The following is a 20,450-nucleotide window of genomic DNA, read 5'->3' as shown; positions in this document are numbered from 1 at the left end:
CATTGGAAGTGTATTAAAAATAAAAGTGACGTTTATTTTTAAATTAAATAGATGGATGTTATTTCAAACTTCCCAGTGCTGTCTGTGTGGCAAGGGTGAGCAATCACAGGGTTACCTCATGTCTGGAACAGCCTTTTTCCTGTCTGTCTTTCACGGTTCTTTCACCTGGCACCACTCACTCTGTCTTCTCTCTTCTTGCATTTTGTAACCCTAACTTTTCCTCCTTGGCTTCTGTTAAAAACTTTATTCCCTTTCATGTTACTGGTGTCCTAAGTATCGGCCTTTTTTCTTTTTCTCTCTCAGGGGTTTCTGCTGCTGTCACTACAGGTTTTTTCTTTATCCAACAATACAATCTTACAATAATTCTATCCATGCCAAATTCCAGTTTTTGTTTTCCAGCTGTTATTTGCCACGTTCTCAGCAACGTAGGCTCTCAGTCTCCTTGTGCTGTCTTCGGCTGCCTGACTTCCCACTACTCCAAACCCAATTTCTGCTGCATGGCACCATGCCCTCTGCCAGTGCCCGCTTTTCTTTCAGTTCCATCCCACCTGCTGTTTCCTAGTTGTTCCATTCCTGATTTTCAGCCCAGACTCCTGTTTTAAGCCATATAGAGCTTACATAAAAACTTCTCTTTCAGTGTGTCATCTTTTCTGCAAAACAGGTGACAGCACCCAAAAGAAGACATCTGGTAATGTGAATGTTAGTGGGGGAAGGAACACAGTGTTAGTTATAGGAGCCCTCTAACATGAGGCCTTCATGAGGTCTTCATAAGAAATCTTCCCCCCCTGCTTCCATGTATCTGAGTGTTAAGAGCTTAGTGTGTTAGATCATAAATGGTTTTTCCTGTTTGGAGAATGTTAGATATATATAAATATATATTTTTTTAAAATTAATAAAAGTTATTGTTTGTGTACCCTGGTGGGTGGCATGTTTCACATTTCTGGTACAGCTTTCATCAGCAATACACTGAACAAGCTGCTTTCCATCTGTGCCTGACGGTGTGAGACTTGTTTCACTGTCCTCTCTTGTGTGACTGCCTTTTGCTTCCTCCTGTTTTCACTGCAGGGGGTTCAGGCTTCAGCTGTTTTCTGTCTCAGGCTGATTTTTCTCTGGGTAGCATTTCAACCAACTTAGAAAGATAAGATCCTCTCTGCATGAATGCCATGGGAGTATTCTGGTGATCAGTCATGTCAGGTACGCAGTGTGTATCACAGTCCTTTAAAAAATCTTCCCAAATACATTGATGTGTGCCTTTCAAAACTACAACTTGCACATAGTCTGTAAAGATCTGCAACAGCTCACAGAATCAAGCCCTATGTTTTCAGTTCAGTGAGCACCTTGTGACTGCATGCCTGTCTTCCTGTAGGACAGCTTTTGAGATGAACTGGGAAACGTGGATCTTGTTTAGTGACTGCAGAGGTTTCAGGCCAGGGCTGGTGTGTTTTCCTAAAAATGGACACTTTCAACTGCTTTTTAACTAGAGGTGTGGGATTTGAATTTGATGAAGGAAGTCTTTCCCAGGTTCTTGCAGACAAGTTCCTGGCAGAAGGTTGAGGTAGTTTAGGGGGAGAAGCTGGTGTGATTTGGAGTGAAAGAAGGGTAAAGACATTTGCTGGAAGCTGGGAAGCCAGTTAGCAGAAAGCAGAGGGAGCAGAGTGAATAAAGGAGCTGAGATAAGGGAAGAGACTTCAGTTTGATGAAAGCACACTGGCTTCCAAAGAAACAAAAAAGCCATGAATGAATAAAAACATGATAGGAAGTGAGATTTCCATGGTGAGTGATGTACCAACAGCGTGCTGATGTTGTTCTAGAAGTATGCAGTACCAAAATGATTGGATAACCAGAGACTCTTGGAAGTGCTCTAGATGCAGAAGTTACCTGATCCAGCCCCTGCTCCAGGTGGGTCTGTTGAAGCAGGTTGCCCAGGGCTGTCGCATCATCTTCAGCACCTGCTTGGATGGAGCAGTCCATAACCTTTCTTGTCAATCTGCCCCAGTGGTTGGCTATTCTAGTTGAGCAAAGAAACTGAAAGTAGTGATGTTGTGTCAGCAATGCAACAGATTCTCTGAGGTATCCCAATCCATTTCTCTACAGTGTTACCCAGCTTTTCATTTCTCTTCATTCCCTCCCCATGCTCCTCCTCAGGACTCTTAGTGCTGTCCGCTTAGCTTGTCTTCCCTGCTAGGGAGTGAAAAGGGACCTCTAGAGAGAGCGGTGTGTCCTTTAGTTGAGTATATTCCTCCCTGCACAGATTTTGGGTTATTTTGGTGACAAGGGTGGGACAAAGAAAAGTGTGCTGGAAATTTGGCACTGTGACAGGGCCACCTGAAGAAGAAAAGTGGTACTTTGAGGAGAAGGGGTGGAGTTGAGGTAAGTTAGTGGGAGAGCGGAGGGTTGGGAGGAGGATCGATTGCAAGGGGCATTTTGAAAGGGGTCAGAATTGAGGAAAAGCAGCAACATGGTTATCTGCATTAAATCTATTTTTTTTTCTTACCAAATAGCCATTGAGCTTTCAAGCAATGTGTTCTGCTAAGGCTCTTGTGTGGCTTTGCTTCCTCTGTGCTTCCCAAGATTTAAGAGAGCAGCATGAATTCTGGAGGGAGATCCTGTTTCTATTTTGAAGGCAGATTGTATGCTAAGGAAAAGATGCTATGCTAGGAGGGGGAATTCTCAATAGAAAAACCCAAATGAGAGGCCTTCAAAGTCCAGTCCCTGCTAGAATGATTTCAGAACACCATCACAAAGAGGCTCTGTAGCCTTTCTTCTCTGTTGTATGAAGCAATCCGGATGATTTGCAGCCTACTTCCACAAGGTGTCCTGAAAACTGAGTGAACGGGAAGCGCTGTCAATACAGAACACTGTGTTAGCAGTTAAGAGGGTAAATAAACTTTGTTCCCCACTTGCATCTAATACCATAATTACTTAATTAGACTTGCCACAAGCTGGCAGTACCTCCAGAGAAGCAGTCCCAGCAAACTGGGACTGTCATGCTGGGAAATAGAAACTGTTCCACAGTCACTTGGATCTATTTGGAAAATGTGACTTGGATATACTCTTTGACTACTGAATCAGTGTGCCAAAGCTTATAAATACTGCTGGCATCCTGTAGGCATAAGACCTAAATGGTCTACTTTGCTTTCACTGTTCCTTAGTTTTAACTTAGTAAATGTGTCTCCTTGGTTTTTGAGCCCACTGATGAGTTTGTTCATTCAAAGGCAGATTTTCATAGCGTAGAAGAATAAATAACTGTTTAGAAATTGAATCAGAAGTAAATTTGAAATCCTAGATTGTTCTCCTCAACCTTGAATTACAACACAGCATGTCACAGAACCATAAGATTAAGAGCCTTGCTTGTTTACCTATACTCTTCTTTTTGAGATCATCTAACTGCCAATTACTGTGAGAACTCCACTAAATACATTAGTGAAAAAAAGAAAATGCTTTAATGCTGTATAGCCTACACTGCAATTTCATGTGATCTTTTTCAGTCATCCACCTCTCTGTATGTGACTCATTTTTTCTGAGGTGAAAGCCAAGATCCGAGTTAGTAGGATGCAGTGTTTTGAATTTGCTTTATCTGCTAATACTAAAAATTAGTAGCATCCTTTCAGATTCAATATACTTCTTAATACCTTAATACCTTCTTAATGCCTGGGCGAAAAATTAGTATCCAGAGGAATGGCTGGTTCTCTGAGATATCTACAGGGTTGTGCCCGTCACTTAGCAATCACTATCTTGTTATTAACACATTTTGTTGTGAGATCATTTATTAATTTAGATATGTATCCTTATAGGTAGTTAGATATAAATCTTCCTGGAAAACTTAATGAAATTGTTGGACCATTCAGATTTGCTAATCAAGTATGTGTTTCACCAGTGTGTGATCCTGAACTTCTTGCTGGCACTGGAGTTGCTGATAGACTGAAAGCCCTGCTGTTGTTATGGGTGACCATGAGTGAATCGTCAGCTTCATTTTAATTTTGGGGACAAAAAGGTATCATTATTTGTACCATCATTGACACAATGTTTTTCATTTTTCGTTGACAAGTTCTTTACAGAGAGAGTGGTGAGGTGCTGGAACAGCTGCCCAGAGAGGCTGTGGATGCCCCGTCCCTGGAGGTGTTCAAGGCCAGGTTGGATGGGGCCCTGGGCAGCCTGGTCTGGTATTAAATGGGGAGGTTGGTGGCCCTGTGTGTAGCAGGGGATTGGAGATTCATGATCCTTGAGGTCCCTTCCAAACCTGGCCATTCTGTGATTCTGTGATTCTTTTCTTTGTATAAGTTGTGGTTTAACCCAGCTGGTGGCTGAGCACCACACATTCATTTGCTCATTCCCTCCTTCCCAATGGGGTGTGAGAGAAAGTTGGGAAAAAAAAAAAGGTAGAAGTTATGGGTTGAGATAAAACTGGTTACTAAGCTAAAGACAAGGATAATTGTTATGGCTATATATAAATATGAGTGCATGTAACACATGGTGCAGAAGCAATTGCTCACAACCTCCTGATCAATGCCCAGCTAGCTCCTGAACAGCAAAAGAGAGAGACATGAACTCCCATCCCCTTCAAAACTCCTTCTGTTTGATGTTGTATGGTATGGAATATCCCTTTGGACAGTTTAGGTCAGCCATCCTGATTCTGTTCCCTCCCATCTCCTTGTGAACTCCTCTGTGAGTGGTCTCAGCTCTATACGATGCTGCTTAGCAGCAGCTATAAACTTCGGTGTGTTCTCAACATTGCTTTTCTCCTGGAGCCAAGTGGCAGCATCATACACTCTGAAGATCACAATTCTGTCCCAGCTGGAATAAAGACGATATGTTAGTTCAAGTTCAGTTTACTAACTGCTGCCTGAAGTTCTTAATAGCTTAATTAATTGAGATAACAATTCTTAGCTATTTCAAATAACTTCTTTTTTTTTTTTTTTCCACTGAATTATTTTACAGCTCTCTCATTCATTCATTGCATATCTGTGTGTGGAAGGCAACAAAAAATGTTGGTAGAGGTTGCATAGAAATCTAGTTGATCTTGGATTGTATTTAACTAGTTCTGGTTCAGTATTTAGATTTTGTACTGATGTCCTTGAATGCTTTCTTTGTAGGCAGACAATGTTACTAGCTCAGATAAACCGAGACTCTCAGGGAATGACTGAATTTTCTGGAGGAGGAATGGAGGCCCAGCATGTGACTCTGTGTCTGACAGAAGCTGTAGCCGTGCAAGGTGAGCACTGAGTTGAAATGTGTATTATTGTGTCTTTCCTGTTAGAAGGTCAGATAAAACTCTAGAACTCAAGCAGTGTATTCCAAATGAAAAATCTAACACAAATCAGCAGATTATTCTTAGTTAGCTGAGATGAAGTTCACTGATTTAATTAAGAGAGTGATCTCTTAATTAAGGTAATAGGAGTATAAACGTATCAAAATAGATACTCGAAAATCTGACTTAATTCTCACAGTGGTTTTACTGTTTTATACTTTGTGACTTCATTCTGCACCAAAGCACATTTTAGACTAGTTAAATTTTAAAATAGGTTGGTGATTTGAATTGGTTTAAATATGGTATTTTCTGACAGCTTTGGTACGATTTTCACTGATAAAATATTTTTCCTAAGTATTTTAGTCTAAATAGATTTGCATATACTAATATAGGTAATAAGGTACAAAACAAAATTATTCATACAAATAGATATCATTATTTCACTGTTGGAGCTCATTACCTAATTAGTATTTTCCCTAAAACCTAAACTTTGCAATCATTTATTCAATAACACAGCTTTTCTAGTTAGAGCAAGTAGCACTGAGGCTGTCCTGTTTATGGAGCGAGGTCTTGAACATCTGACCACAGTATGTCATCAAGGTTGAAAACCCAGAAAACCTACCAGTATTTCTAAAATCACTGGGTTGTAAGGGATGTCATCATTTTTGGAGGTGCATAACTGGTGATTTTTGAAGTTTGATGTTGGTAATAGAGAATGTGAACCTTTTGCTTTACTAGATGGTGACAACTTAGAAAACATGGAAGGTGTAAGTTTGCAAGCAGTTACCCTGGCTGATGGCTCCACTGCATACATACAGCACAATTCTAAAGGTAGGTAAACGACTGGAAGTTGGTTTGTATCGACATTGTATTCCTCTCTTTATTTGTATTCCTCTCCTATGCTGGGTTGTAAACCCCTCTGGGTAGTAAAACTGGGGAAAATCTTCAGTGTTTTCAAAGCTGTACTCCCAGTTGGGGGATTGCAGTAATAATACCAGATAAATATTTATTTCCAGTACTAATAAGATGCAGGTATCAAATGCAGAACATAAGTCAGACTCAGAAGCAAGATACTCTGCATGCTTCAAACCCAAATACCAACGTTCTGCCTACTGGATAGGTAATAAAATTTAGTGTTCTGTATTGAGTGTATTTATTTCAACCATCACGCCTTCTTTATCCTAGAATTCTAAAACCACTGTTTCTTAGCCCCTTACTATGCTTCAGCTTTAGCAAGCAGTGTAAGTCTGTGATATTGTACTGATACTCTGTCTGATCCACGAAGTGTCTGCTGTGTGTTTAAAGTAGGTTGTGTCACACTGTTAGATTCTCTGAAAGTACTCCGTGTATTTCAGATGGTAAATTAATGGATGGCCAAGTGATTCAACTAGAAGATGGTTCTGCAGCCTATGTTCAACATGTACCCATGACTAAAAGTAGTAAGTGTAATTATATATATATATATATAAAAATATATTTTGAAGTATTTTATTACTGATAGATACTGATATTAACTAATCAGTAATCATTTTAAAAAAGCTTGATTTCTTAATTGTTTTGCAAAGAATCTTGAAGAGAGAATTTTTCTGACTAATGCATTTTTCAACCTCTTGTCAAAGCATTGTAATTCTTCTAAACAGGGGACAGCTTGCGTTTGGAAGATGGACAAGCAGTTCAGCTGGAGGATGGAACTACAGCATTCATTCATCACACCTCCAAAGGTAAATGGCTTTTGAATAATGGTTTAGTATTTCAGTTGAACAGAACAGCAGTACAAAACACGATACTGTATTCAGACAATTACGTAATTCAGCGTGATTCCCATTGCAGTTTGTTTCTTACTTCTGCTTAGTGGCATCTAGGAATTACTGAAATGAGTCTGATTCAGTTCTTTATTAGGACATCATAGAGCAGTTATAAACAGAATTTAAAAATCACCAGCTGTGTATTTATTTTTGAAGCCATGGATATCAATAAAGTAAGTAAATGCCACGTCAGTAGAGCAAGCAAGCTATCACACAGATTTCAGCCATAATTGTATGTAGAATTAAGAAGAGAAAGCAGTTAAGAATGAATCAGTCAATCCCACTTAAACTAAAGAATGTAGAGACATGACATACATTTCAAAGATCATCTCTTGGGGATATTGTCTTTAAGTAGTAGGGCTGAAAGTGTGATGACTGATGGTCAAAAATGCAAACATTCATTTTAAATTATAACCTAGATTGCTGCAGAAGCTGATTTTTCCCATCTTATGAACAATCCTATTTCTTTTGAAAAAGTGAACCATTAGATATTTTAATAAGCTAATGTGACAAAAATTACATTCCACTGCCAGCAACACCATCCAGAGTTTATTTTGCATCTATTTTTACGGGTGATTCTGGTATCAGGGTCAGATCCATACATTCTAAAATCAGATGTATGTGTTTCCTATGTTTTCATTTTATTATGAGTGGATAATGAGTTGGAAGAATATTTGTGGTTGTGATTTCCTTTGTTAGTAAAGCTAGACCACAATTGAATAGACTGGAATTGGTTTTGCACTTCTGCAAGTGTGCAGAAGATGTAGATGGCGTTGTCTTGAAAAAAAAGTTAATCTGCTATTCATGGTGGTATTGTAATTGGGAATATTTCTCATAAATATCAGACACATATACAGCTTTTGGAGACGTTTCCTAAGCAGCAGCAGTTTCTTGTGTTACCTACAGCCACTGCTATTCCTTTTCATTTGTAACACGTCGTAATGTTATTTCTCAGACAGTTATGATCAGAGTGCGTTACAAGCAGTCCAGCTGGAGGATGGCACTACTGCCTACATTCACCACGCCGTGCAGATGCCACAGTCAGATACCATTTTAGCCATTCAAGCTGATGGCACAGTGGCTGGTCTTCACACGGGAGATGCTGCCATTGACCCAGATACCATCACTGCTTTGGAGCAATATGCAGCTAAGGTATGCTGGACAACAGTTCATCTGTCTGTAATGTTTTAATGTCATATCACATGATGCTTGACAGCAAAAGCCCACTGTGAGCTAAGAAATAAAATGATAAGAGAGTCTTCAGACTCTTTTAAGAGAGAACACCAGATTGCCACAACAGTGCCTCACTGTTATGGGTGGCTCCAGTGTGTGCTCTTGCATAAAGACAACAAGAAATGGAACACCAAAATGATGTGGAATCAAGCTGATGTGCGTAGTGATTTGGACAAGTAAATAACTATTTTCTGTAAAATACAAAAGATTAGAGTGGAGCCTCTTCAGAAGATGTAGTTTGGAAAGAAGGAGAAAGTTAAATTATTCTTAACAAGAGACCACTGCTGATTTTTTTTTTCTTGCATTGAAAGGAGTAGGGCCTGTTATCTTCAATAAGGATATTATTACATGATAATAAAGTGTAAAAAAACACCATTAGGCAGCTGATGAATTTGGAGAAAGCTTCTCTGATCCATGCTTTTAATGACAAAAATGTAATGTGAGGCTGAAAATTCACGTTCTCCACTTCAAAGGACTTCTGTGAAGTGTGGTCTAAATATACAGCAAACAGTGCAACTTTCACGGTTTAATGGTTTCCGAGTGTCCTGATTCCTAGATGACTGCTGTCAGTGCTTGTATTGGTTTGGAAATAGTTGAATTAATTTTATGGTTTGTTCTCAGATGTTACAGGGAATAGTCATATTCTGGGAGAAGGCCACTTAGGGTGATTAAATGGCACATACCCCATTCTTTCCATTATGTTTGTGTGCTGTAATTGAAGAAAACGTAAGAAAGCCCATCAAACTGTGTTACATTTAGCTGTGCCTTAAACTTTCATTATGTAAAAAGGTAATTCAAGGCTAGCTGTGCTGTAGCAACAAGCTTTTATGCATTGCCTAGCTGTTATTTCATCTAGGTTTATATCAGTTGGAACTTTGTCCTTTCTAATAAGGAGCTATGTTAATACTAATTTGTTATAAAAGTACTTTTCTGTTTTGTGGAGAAGAAGCAAATGTATTTGCTTTTTTTCTCCTATTCATCTCAACATGTGTTTTTGAGTTCTGTAATGTGAATTAGTATTCTGAAGTATACTTGTGTATAGCTAGGAAAAACCCTGCTTGTTTTCTTAAAGCTTTCATCTCAGCCTTATCCTGAGACGTACTGCTAGAACTTTCAAGGAAAATCAGGAAAAGTGAATTTCCAAGTACTGAAACTGCATTATGTGCAAAAGCAAGTAATAGCTGCATTGTTACACCCCTGTTTTTCTCTTGAAAGGAGAAATGCAGTTTTAGGATTCTGCTCCATGTCCATATAGACTTCATAATAAGGCAATGTATACTTTTACTAGCAGATGGCTTAGGACACTAAAAAAGGTACAGAAAGGGGCAGCAATGATGACCAAACAAATGAAATAAATGAGGTAAGGATATGAGAGAATTTTACATGATTTTAAGTGGCACAGAGTAGTGTCTTGTCATTGTCTTTACCAGTGTAAGAACTGGGAAGCATCAGAGAAAACTCTCAGGTCTCGGGTTCAGTGACAACAAGGGAAGGATATTTTTCAAACAGCATAAAGTTAAGCCATGGTACTGCTTGTAGAATGTTGCTCATACTAATTATGTCTCTAGATTCAAAGGGTAATTAGAAAATTCATGGAAGAGAAATGTATCTGGGGCTATTAGGTAGGAACATGTGATTTCCAGTTCAGGAAGTTCCTAAGCCACAAATTGCTTGGAGGCTGGGAGAATATTTCTGGAAATGTATCACTAAAAGAAGACCACAGAGAAGCTCACTGGACTTGGTGGAGGATATTCATTTTTCATCGTCTCTTACTTCTCTCTTAGGCATAGTCAACATGTCTTGCAGAGTGCATGTAAAGGCTAATTGGAGTCCTCTTAATTTTAGACTTAGTCAATGCCACCTTCCTCTCAAAGCAACCTGGAAAAAATACATTATTGCTCTCAGTCTGCATAAAGTCAGAGGACGTGTAGTGGAATTGCAGATAGGAATTGTGGCTGGATTTAGGGACACCAATCTCAGCCTTGAATGTAAGAGGGTATTGTGAATGTGAGTGCTCAACACAGAGGCAACTACTGAAGAGGAAAACTTACAAAGTATATTTCAAATTAGTGTTTTTTACTACAGTGACCACTGTTCTGAGTTAATGCATTTGAGAGCATAGTAAGTAATCGTTTCAAATATTCTATGTCCCTTGAAAAGCAGAGATTTCTCTTCCTATAAATGGTATTTTAAAATGAACCTTAAGAGCAGTACACAAGACACACAAGTCCTCTCTTACCTTTTGTAATTTTACTATTTTGAATTAAGAAGTGGCACATTGTCTAGATACTTTGATTCTAAAGGAGCTGAGTTTCTTTTTCTCTGAGAACTCAGTGTTATCAATTTTTAATAATTTAATATACTTTCCTTTGAGTTTTCATCTAGCACATTCAGTTCTTGCAGTCTTTTGGATGTCATTTTAAGAAAGTCTTGAGATGCTTGCCTTACCTGTTGTATAATGCAGGTGCTGCAAGCGGGATTTTCATGTAAGCTACTGTCTTGTAGGATAACCAGCTTTCAAGAGGGAGCTAGAGAGCTAAGAAAGAATAAGCCCCCAGGAACTGTCTGTAAATCTGCCTTTCCGATGAATAAAAATAACTTCTGTTTTTCCCGTATCAACCTCGTTTTTCAGGTGTCTATTGATGGAAATGACAGTGTCAGTAGCACGGGAATGATAGGCGAAAATGAACAAGAAAAAAAAATGCAGGTATGTAGCACAATGCAAAATAAAGGTGTGCATGTTTGTTCAGTCTTCTCTGTGCACAGTCTGACTGTCTAACCAACTAGTCTGTAGAAGACGCTGCTTCAAGTGAACCCTAGAGCAGACAAATATTTCCAGTTCTTTTTCTTGTTATTACATAGAAGTATAAAAACTTACTGAGGTGAAGGTATTAACTCAAAAGTTCTAAGAGTAATGGAAAGTAAAGGTAAAAATTATGAAGTCTCAATCCTTTTTTACTTTAACCAGAAATCTGTAAAATCCTAATTAGGAACAAGAGCAAAAGCTAATAATAAAACCTTATGCCCTCACGTGCTCACATGACAGGTTCAGAAATGGCCAAGTCATTGCACTGAGAAAGATTTGGTCATCAAAGAATCAGTGTTCTTCCTTTTTGTTTAATTTCAGAGGTGATGAAGTAGATGAGGATGGAAAAATATCTTCTGAGGTAAAATATGTTACACTACCTGTGAAAGAGGGAATTACAGGCTCACCTCTGACAATGACCTCAAAATCCTGTCATCTTATTTTTTTTTAGGTCCCACAATACTTAAAACCAGTGACAATCTACAGCTGTCTGAATGGCATGATTGTGAAAGGACAGAAGAGCTAATTTAGACATTATCAATAGTATTAAAATGCTTTCCATAAATATAAATAAAGAACTTCTGGAGTTTTGTACTGTTCTAGGATGGAACAGGAGTACAACTCTATCAAAATGCAAAATTCAAGGAAGAATAGAATCAGATTTTGTTTGACATTAACTAGAAGTAAAAACCTATTAAGCAAAACAAGCTGTTACCAATATCCAGTTACACGTTGATTTTGGCCTGAAGCCCAAAAAAAAGTGAATCTGAAGGTTCTTTATCTTGCACTTCATATGGCAACACATATGGCTGTATGGAAGTGTGTTGATCTTATGGAGCATTACGTGTTCCAAACAAATGGCCAAAAAAGATCTGATGTTTCAACAGGTAGTAAGGCTCAAATTCTGACACCTCCCCAGTAAGGTGACTTCATTTGGCCGAGCATGGAAGTGAGGGTCACAGAGCTATTGGTTGTTTCTTAAAGTATTTTCAGTGATTATTTCTTGGTGTGATTAAGTACCTACTTGTAACTCTTTTAAAAATAATGTATTACTTAAGATACTTTATCTAAATTTGAAACTATTTCATTAAATAAGTGTGAATTTATAAATTCTTCCTAAAAAGATCAAAGTAACTCAAGAACTGAACAGATGTTATGCTGCTGAATAGTCAACCAGACCATTTGTGTATGGTTAAGGTTTTCACCAAAGAAAAAAATAAAGCATAAAAACCTGTTTGTGATTTGTACAGATGAGAACAAAAGCCTTTGTGTGACCTAAAGGATGTCGTGCTGTATTTTTTTTCACAGCTGTCATACCCATCTGTTCAAATGAAAATCAGAATCATATGACTGCTGTGTATGTGATATAAAAATCTTACCTGAGATCTTAGTTACCTTTGTTGTTCTTCTGTGTAACCTGTCTGAGCTAAGTTAGGATGCATTGGTGGTTACCTGCAAAATAAAGAGTTTCTGAGTTTTCGTCTACTTAATTGGAGGGCACCAGTTCACTGAAAGAAAGATTGAATTAGGGGATATTTGAATAAATTGGGCATATGCACACATCTGCTGGACCTAATGGGTGTAAGTGTGTAAGTGCTGATTGAGCTTGGTAATGTCATCGCAAAGCCACTCTCGGTTTTCTTTGAAGGGCCACAGTGTTCAGGGGAAGTTTTTGAGGACTGGAAGAAAGCAAATGTCATTCCTGTTTCAAGAAGTGTGAGAAGGAGGATCTGGAGATGTACAGATCTGTCGGCCTCACCTGAGTCCTTAGCAATTAGGTGAACAGATGATCTTACAAGCCATTTTCAGACATGTTGGCAGTTGGGAATAGTCAGTGTGGATGTAGAAAGGAGAAATAATGCCTGACCAACCCCACCACCTTTTATGACAAAGTAACAACCTTTGTAGTTGTTAGAACAGCTGATATTGTTTATTACTCAGATGAGCCAGCAGGAATCTCAGAAAGTTTAATAAAAAGAAGTGGAAAGTCATGAACCTGGGAAGTATAACCAGTGCACTGGTAGAAACTGGAGAGCAACTGGCTGGAAATCAGTTCTGCGGAAAAGGACCTGGGGATCCTGGTGAACAAAGCTGACTGTGAACCAGCCTGTGGTAAAAAAGGCCACACGTCAGCAGATCAAGGGAGGTGATCTTTGCCTTAGACGCAGTGCTGGTGATACGCGTTGGGAATGCTTGGTCCAGTTCTCAGCTGTCAGGAAGGCGTGGACATACTGGAGTAAGTAGTGAAGGACTGTGAAGATGATTAAAGGCTCGGAGTCTGACAGACAAGGAGAGGCTGGGAGAGCTGCAGCTATTCAGCTTCCAGCAGAGAAGGCCAGGGGAAATTTTACCAATAAGTATAAATACCTGATATGGGCGTATAAAGATGGCAGAGCCTGTCATAGTGTGCTCATAGTGTGCACAGTGGCAGGATAAGAGGAAATCTGCATAAACTGAAATACAGGAAGTTTCATTTAAACTTGAGGGGAAAAAAACCTCTGAGGACGACTGGATGCTGGCATAGGTTGTGCAGGTTGTGGTGACTCCATCCCTAGAGATACTCAGAGCTCAGCTGGATATTGCCATGAGCTCAGCTGGATATTGCCATGAGCTGATTCTGCTTTGAGAAGAGAGGTTGTATTAGGCTGTCCCATCTCACTGATGCCGTGGCTTGTTCTTTGACAACGTAGAATGGAATTGGATTATGGAGAAAAAGGAAGTAGTTTGAAAGGAAGATAGACTTGTAAAAGTCTCAGTTACTTTGTATACAGTTGTATCAACATGTTTACCTTTGGTCTTCTGCCTCTTTTTTCAGTCTGTAAGAACGTTCCTTGATTATTAGTGTACAAAAAAGCCTTTGGTAGGGATCTAAGCTGTATCATGAAATTATTCTGTATATTTTCCTGTTGTGTCATGAGCCTAGCTGCAGTTGCACCCATTAGTTTGATCAAAATACGTGCATCACTGACAAAATACAAAATGTTTTCCTTCGTTTTTAGAAAGTGCTCCTTATATAACTGCATTTAATTATTGGTTGGCCTCTGTGTGAACTTATCTTTGAAGGTGGTCTGATTTATAGCTAACCTCCCTTAGGAGCAGACCCAGTGCCTTAGACGTGTAATCTGAGCCTCTTCTTTCTAGCACTCATCTTACTGCTTCACTTATTTTTCAGATTATTTAGTCTTTGTTATTTGACTAATTAATGCATTCATTTAAATGTTCTAGTTCTAAGTAAAACTCATGCTTTTAATTTCATTTACTGAGTGCTACGAAATACGTCGCGTAGCAAAGAGAGATGAAAGGAAACCTGTTAGAGTCAGCTTTGACTGCATGATAGCGTGTGACTTTCTTGATCCACTGTATTTTTTTAATCTTTTCTTTCTTTTTTCAACTTCAGATTGTCTTGCAGGGACATGGAACAAGAGTGGCTGCAAAGTCTCAGCAGAGTGGAGAGAAAGCATTTCGCTGTGATTATGATGGCTGTGGAAAACTGTACACAACAGCTCACCATCTTAAGGTGATGAAATGTAAAACAAGCATTGTTAGTTTGCAGGCATTATTGTTATTTTTTTTTTTTTGGACAAATTGTGCACTTTAAAGTGATGGAAATTAACAGAGAAACAACTGTCTAATAGACTGCAGTTACTGACTAACAAAATATACTCTTAGTCTGTTAATGTTACATAAAACGTGCTCTAAAACGTTGACTCCAAATGATGCTTACGTAGTGGTCAGATTGGTGTAGATGCAAACACGGTGTCATGGTTGACCCATATATTTCCAGCATGTAAGAAATCTTGTTGAGATAATTTCTATCAGTAGTATCACAGAAATTCTGAAATCCAGAGTTCAGTAATCTACGTGAATGCGTGATTATGTGAGAATTCTGAGTTCTGAATGATTTTATCATCATAAGTCTAAATCTTCAAAACAGTTGAAAATGCAAAGTGAAGAGATGGAATGTCTTTTCTTAGCACATAGCAACTTCTTGGTTCCCTCTTACTTGTTTTTTTATTTTTTTTTAATTTTAATTTAGTAAATAAAGTACTGTAGAGCTGTATTCCAGTTTAGATGTGGAATACAGGTGATCACCTGGGGATGAGCTAAGCTCCTTTCAGTGGAGCCTTGTCTGTGACAAAACACTGTGGAATCAGTGAGGTTTCATGCAATATAAGAGGACCTGCAGAAGTCTCAGTGTAGTCAATAATCAGAGAGAAGGCTCTGAGGCATGCCTGCGTGCTTTCTTTAATTTACCTGTGTGTTGGCAATTCCACATATTTACAGAAACATCTTTTGTAAAACTGACTTGAAAGGATTGGGCTAGACCTTAGAAGAAGACACCTGTAGTTTTAAGGAAAACAGTGCTACCCTATGTTAGTTTTTATCACTGACTTAAAAAGAAGGCATTTAAATGTGAATCTTAGGAAGAGAAGTAAAACGTGTTGTCTTTTAGAATAAGGTTTTTCTGTGCTGAAGTAATCAGATGCATCTTGTTAAATGAGTGTATCGGATGTCTTGGCAGGTACACGAAAGGTCACACACAGGAGACAGACCATATCAGTGTGAACATCCTGGATGTGGTAAAGCTTTTGCAACAGGTGACCCTTTCCTCTCCCTGCTTTTTCGCATTTGTCTGTATAAGTTTATGGTACCATTCTTTCTTTTCCTTAGTTGCAAAGTATAGAACCTGGTTGGGAATCCATTTATGAGAACTGCAGAAAAAAGTGTTGTTTAAGCTAGTGCAGCATATAGAAAAGACAGAGGATTTGACTATTAGTTACTGAAGGGGTAATGGGGTGAAACACTTGGCACTTTCATTTGGTCTTCACCTGTCATGCTACAGCCAGATTTTATCTTGAAAAAAATAGGCCTTCTTAATATGAAACTAACAGTGTAAGTTACACGAGGTGACAGAAAAAGCTGAACTTGCTGTCTAGAGGGATCTAGATAATGTTCTGATCCAAAGTTGCAAAGAACTTTGCTAGGAGCTGCTTGCAGTGTTTTTTATCACACTGTATCAGGGTGATGTTTCTCATAAAGCAAACACTGTATTTTGTACTGACTAATCCATTTGTAAATGATAAACTACCTAAGATTTGATTACTTAAGATGCAATTACAAGTGATGAACCATTGAAGATGATACAAAAAAGCAAAACTTGTTTCAAATTCTTTCACTTTGAATGTAGATTGACTTGATACTTAGAAAAGTTAGAGTCTAGATTTTCTATATAAACTGAGATTTTTTGGAACTCCATTTGATGTGACAGATTGAATAGTGTTTCTTTAAATAAGCACAAGAAATGCTGATGAGAAAGGTCAAAAGACAAACAGTCCCACTTAAAGAGTTGCACATAAGTTTAATTTTATAGAGTGTAAAGAGATTTCAAAACAACATAATGAAAGCACTATTCTCTGTTGCAACAGACTGATGTGCAGCTCTAAACAGCTTTCTGTCTAATGCTGTATTTTGGGCCAGAGACATTTGTACCACCTTACCTCAGCCTTTGATATGGTTTGTGTCAGGCACCAGAAGTTCTCAGCTTAAATATGAAGAACTCTGCTGTGTTGGATCGTGACGTGATGTTTATTTTAGATGTAAGAGCGAATTGATGCTCCTCTTTGTAGCCACCATTGTGTTCATAACAAGTCAAAAATAGAAGTTGTAGGAGTTTAGGGATATACTTAGAAAACATTCTGAAATTAAGTAGGCGCCATCTTCTTACAGACTGTTCCTTTATTTTTTAGAAATGTATACATCTCTAGTGAATGGAAGGAAAATTCATGTTTCTAATAATATTCTAATGATTAAATACCATTTTGATGACAACATTGGTAAGATGAAAAAAAGTAGACGGGATAGAGAACATGCCAATTTCCTCAGAAGATAAAATAAATATTTACCTACATTATAATAATTGCAGTTTATCCCATTGAAGGGAGTGGGAAGTGTGCTTTCCTTATAAAGGAGGGAAGGAGGAATTCATCAACTGTATCAGGGTTTCGTTGCTCTGTAAGGTAGAATGAGGCGCTTGCAAAGAGGAACAGCTTCTGACCATCTTAATTTTGTACTTTATTTAGTTACTTGGGTGTTATAACATCCTTTCTGACCTCCAGGGTATGGATTAAAAAGTCATATCCGAACACACACTGGTGAAAAGCCGTATCGGTGCACAGAAGAAAACTGCACCAAGTCATTCAAGACTTCAGGAGACCTACAGAAACACATCCGAACCCACACAGGTAGAATGACTACCATTTTTGTTTCCCCAGGTTAATTCACTTTGGTGGATTTCTCTGATTCACGTTGATTAGAAAAGTGTTCAAGCACCCATGCTGCCATTGCAGACGTTTAGCAGTGTGTCACTGACGTCGTCACTGAGCACCTTTGCAGTTGGGTTTGCAGCTCAGTACCAAGGGGTCTGTTCTCAGTATCACAGCTCACCTTTTAGAAGTGGTTTGGTGCTTTAAGATAAATTGGACGCCAGGTTCATGAAGGCTGATAGTTCTCAGGTTGCTGCCCTTCATATCGTATCAAACTAAATGAAGGTTCCAAACGTGTGAAAATTAAAACTCAAGTCCTTGTGGAAACAGATGGAGTCGTGTGTGCTCGTAGATACCCTATGCGAGTTTCAACAGCGCACCGATGGAGGCAAGTCTTCTCGTGTTGCTGGTGCAAGAAAATCTCGGTCACCTGGAAACAGGTCACTTTTCTAGCAACTCCATTAGAAACACAAAGGCAAACCGGTCCGGTGACATTCCTGCAATCGCTGAAAAACAAACAGTGTTGCGGTTTCTGACTGCAGCCCTTCTTGAGGCTGTAATTGGAGGCTCTGCCTCGCCACGGGGATCAGGGGAGCCATGGTAACACAACACTGAGGCGTGTACGCTCACATACGCTCTGCCTTGGCAGAAAAGTGGAAAACGTTCCCGAAACGGCGGCCTTAAGGAGTGAATTATAGTTTCCTCTGCCAAGAAGCTAACTGCTTTGGAGTTACATGTCTGTATCAGGTCTTCATTTTTCGTTTCTGTTTCCAAGTACTTAGAATTGTGTCTGTAGTGCTAATCTGCCCTCTCTTGTTCTCGGACTCCTCTCTTTGTTGACCAGTACGGTGGGGGCAATGTACTGAGCCCTACCAAGTGTCAGGTTCCAACAGGACAGCATGTTGGATGGCTCGTGCCTCTCCAAATTCAATCCCTTTGCTCTCCTCCCTGGAGCTGTGTGCTCTGATAGGTCTGAAGGATCAGCGAGGTTAGACGGGCTGGCTTTATCTGATCTTCATGGTGAAGGTGTTGGAGGAGCAATGTGAGTTATTGTGTGTAAATTTAGTATAGGAATGGACTTAGTAACAAAAAAATCTGTGATTGCTTTGACTTTGGCTTTAGGAACTTGAATTTCAAGGCTGTGTCCCTTTAAAAATTTGTTTCAGCCAAAAGTAAAGTGCTTTCTGTGGTGAATTTGACTAATTGGCCTGTATCTTGGTGATGTCTTAAATCATGAAGTAATTTTTTTCATTTTATTAATTACAAATGTACAAATGGTTTAATGCACTTGCTTTGGAAAACACAGATAGCATTTTGTTTGGAGGGGTTAAACACACGCAAAAATATAGGTAATATGGAAGCTAGTTCCAGCAACTGAGTCTGTTTTAAATATCATGAGATACTGAGTGCTTCATGATTTATCTCACAGCTTACACAATTTTCCCAGTTTTTGCCAGATACAGGTACAACACTCCGTGTCATATGTTCATGGCATCTCTGAACGAGGCTCTCAATTAGATAGCTTTGGATTCCAACGTTCAGCATAAGTGTAACTTACAATTTTTGTACTCTTTCATCACTTTCCTGTGTGTACTTCTTTTTTTTTTTCAGGCGAAAGGCCCTTTAAGTGTCCTTTTGAAGGCTGTGGCAGGTCGTTCACAACATCTAATATTAGAAAGGTTCACATCAGGACACATACAGGTGAAAGACCTTATTACTGCACAGAGCCAGGATGTGGGAGAGCTTTTGCCAGTGCAACTAATTATAAGAATCATGTGAGAATACACACAGGTATGTGGATGGTGTTTCATGTTTTGAAATGGATCCCGCTTGTGAGAGTCTTCTTTTTTGAACACTGTTTTGGTGCACTGTAGTTGGATGTAGTCATGTTTAGGTGACTTGACCTGGTGCTTTTCTTTTGGCTTCACGTGAGGGAAGATAAGCATAGTTTGGCTCACCTTTGTGAGTCTCCCATTCACTTGGATTGTATTTTCAAGATTCTGAAATGTAAAAGCTAGTGATAGCCATATCATCTTATAAGCCTTGCATGTTTATAGATGCACGGATAAGTTTCATGCAGAACTTTTGTATCAGATCAGCTTTATAGTTTGTAATGTAATTTAGACATTTGTTTCATCGATTTTTTTTTAGGATTTTTTTAAAGGAACAAAACTGTCAGTGCTGTGCAAAATTGGTGTTTAGGTTGACACCTTTCCAGAAGCTCAAAGTTCTGTGTCACTCAGTGATGCAGTTTGCATTTGCCTTCATCCTCAGTATGAGTTTCTAAAGATTCTATAAATTGCAGCTTTTAGACTGCATCATCCTGTACTCATAAGGAGAACATTTTATATGGATTAGGAGAAAAAAGGGCCCAGCTTTCACTGGCAGATTAACTTAGCTTTGATAAACTTAGTGAACTAGAGCTTCACTGTTGCCTTTGAAATTGACATTGGCTTGGTAGTGGAAGTGTGTCACTAAATACCTTACAAATTCATTGACAGTTTTGTTTGTGCATTCTGGATAACATTCTCTCCTTCTCCTTGCCATACAGGGGAGAAGCCCTATGTCTGTACAGTTCCTGGTTGTGATAAACGTTTTACAGAGTATTCCAGTTTATACAAACATCATGTTGTACATACTCATTCCAAACCATACAATTGCAATCACTGTGGAAAGACATACAAGCAGATTTCTACACTTGCTATGCACAAGCGGACGGCACATAATGACACAGAGCCCATTGAAGAGGAACAAGAGGCTTTTTTTGAGCCACCTCCAGGTTAGAGTTTCAGTCTTTGAATCTTTTGTAACAAATGGGCTGGATAATATTATGCTGTTTATAACCAAGGAAATTAAAGTATAGATAAAAATCTGAAGTACTTAATAAAAGTTATTTAACTTCTTTGTAGGACTTTTTAGTGTGCTGGTCAACTTGTAAACAGAAACCGAGAGAGTAATTGACCAGATCATAAACTGAGTTTATAGCAGGCTGGAGATAAGAGAGATTTGAGAAATCTGAGCTGCAGTCCCAGCAAACCTGCTATAAACAATTCTGCTATAAACGTGAACTGTGTGAAGGGACCTGCAAGAGCCTA

The 20,450-nt window shown here is 38.8% G+C and overlaps 1 protein-coding gene across 2 annotated transcripts in view; it reads left to right on the top strand.

The window, feature by feature from the left end:
* The window catches only part of ZNF143 (zinc finger protein 143), a 35,348-nt gene that overhangs the window by 6,008 nt on the left and 8,890 nt on the right, over positions 1–20,450 (top strand). The window contains exons 2-13 of one of the 2 annotated variants that reach the window (XM_052695964.1): positions 3,878–3,994; positions 5,094–5,212; positions 5,987–6,079; positions 6,604–6,687; positions 6,889–6,969; positions 8,009–8,205; positions 10,919–10,993; positions 14,490–14,609; positions 15,615–15,690; positions 17,209–17,334; positions 18,967–19,146; positions 19,907–20,134. In XM_052695964.1, the coding sequence (XP_052551924.1) occupies positions 5,101–5,212; positions 5,987–6,079; positions 6,604–6,687; positions 6,889–6,969; positions 8,009–8,205; positions 10,919–10,993; positions 14,490–14,609; positions 15,615–15,690; positions 17,209–17,334; positions 18,967–19,146; positions 19,907–20,134 (1,372 nt within the window). In that variant the 5' untranslated portion in view covers positions 3,878–3,994; positions 5,094–5,100. The remainder of the gene's footprint in view (positions 1–3,877; positions 3,995–5,093; positions 5,213–5,986; positions 6,080–6,603; positions 6,688–6,888; positions 6,970–8,008; positions 8,206–10,918; positions 10,994–14,489; positions 14,610–15,614; positions 15,691–17,208; positions 17,335–18,966; positions 19,147–19,906; positions 20,135–20,450) is intronic. The other variant, XM_052695963.1, reaches the window with a different exon arrangement.

The sequence above is a fragment of the Tympanuchus pallidicinctus genome, unplaced genomic scaffold, assembly GCF_026119805.1.
Source record: "Tympanuchus pallidicinctus isolate F22 unplaced genomic scaffold, pur_lepc_1.0 scaffold3, whole genome shotgun sequence".
NCBI lineage: Eukaryota > Metazoa > Chordata > Aves > Galliformes > Phasianidae > Tympanuchus > Tympanuchus pallidicinctus.
Note: the sequence above shows the minus strand (reverse complement) of the source record. Positions and strands in the feature narration are given on the sequence as shown.